The 1,296-nt window shown below is 36.0% G+C and overlaps 1 protein-coding gene across 1 annotated transcript in view; it reads right to left on the bottom strand.

The window, feature by feature from the left end:
* Window positions 1–1,296, bottom strand: part of LOC119588708 (transformer-2 protein homolog alpha-like) — a gene marked incomplete in the record, with an annotated part of 51,250 nt that overhangs the window by 37,259 nt on the left and 12,695 nt on the right. Inside the window, 1 exon segment of the mRNA XM_037937345.1 lies at window positions 692–840. Coding sequence (XP_037793273.1) covers window positions 692–840 — 149 coding nt within the window.

Raw genomic sequence — 1,296 nt, 5'->3', positions numbered from 1 at the left:
ACCCCTCCCCTCCACACACACACAAAAAAATTCTTAGTATAGAATTTATTGATGTGCTATATTAACTATTTTGTAAATCTCATTGCATATTTATTCAATAGTATCAATCAAATAGCAATAAGCTGCAGCCTACAGTCATGGTAGATCACACACTATAGCAGCACTGATAATTCTCTCGTTGTGTGACCAGTAACCACTTGGAAAAATGCAGATTGTTCCAGTATTTTCTATGTAATGTGCACAAAATTTCCCAGACCTTTAGGAAAACATGCAGGCTAAAATAGGCTAGTGATCTAAATGGCAATAGATACATAAATAGATTTTGCAGTTTTTCAGCAACTTCAAAACATGGTTCTCAAATAGAAAATAGACTTCATGAATAAACAGGGTTTTATTCCATGGATTTAATGGATGACATTACTGTGAAGAATGATGGCTGACAATGGGAAATGCAAAACTAAATGTGGAATTCACTTGGAATTCATACTCTTATTAGTGCATAAGATGTAATCCTCAAAGTAGGTTGGAGAACAATGATGAAATTTATTAGAGTAATTGAAAATGAAAAAAAAATATAAGTATGGACATAACCACATATGATGACTACTGTTCATTAGTTACTGCCCAAGAACAGAAAGTGATTTCATAATGATAGATATTTCGATATCATGCCTCCAAAGGAGAAACCAACCTGGAAAATGAGCGTCTGCGAGGCTGGGGAGACCTTGACTGCGAAGTGGCTGTGCGGCGATGAGCAGGGGAAGCGGCTGGTGACTCTAGACGTGACCTTGAGCGCGACCGCGAACGAGGTGTGAGACTGTTCCGTTCACCCTCTGGACTCTGCGGAGAAAAATACATCCTCAGTATGGGGGAAAATAATCACTAAGTAATATTTACATTCATATACATGTGTACGCAACACATATAAACACAGATACAAGTAAAAATGCTGTCTTAGGACCCTTTTTACATGAGTCATTTATTTGTTTGCTTCTAAAACTTGGAGACTAATAATCATATCCTTATGCAATACACTGCATTTGGATGAATAATGATGTTAGAGACACTAAAGAGAACTTTTTTAAAAAGCATGCATAGTTGTCTTAGGAATTTAATGATGCTCATTCATGTTTGTGTAGGTAATTTTGTACTTTTCATCCTACATATATTGCACTAACCTCAACCTGTATGTCAGATCTTTTATAAAAATTTTAAGCATTATAAAGCATATTATAAAGTATTGCTTTACAGCACAGACACATGCCAAAGACTAAGCCCTAACTCCACATCACAGAC

Source organism: Penaeus monodon, chromosome 24 (assembly GCF_015228065.2).
Source record: "Penaeus monodon isolate SGIC_2016 chromosome 24, NSTDA_Pmon_1, whole genome shotgun sequence".
Classification (NCBI taxonomy): Eukaryota; Metazoa; Arthropoda; class Malacostraca; order Decapoda; family Penaeidae; genus Penaeus; species Penaeus monodon.
The sequence above is the reverse complement of the archived record's forward strand: the minus strand, read 5'-3'. Positions and strand labels throughout refer to the sequence as shown.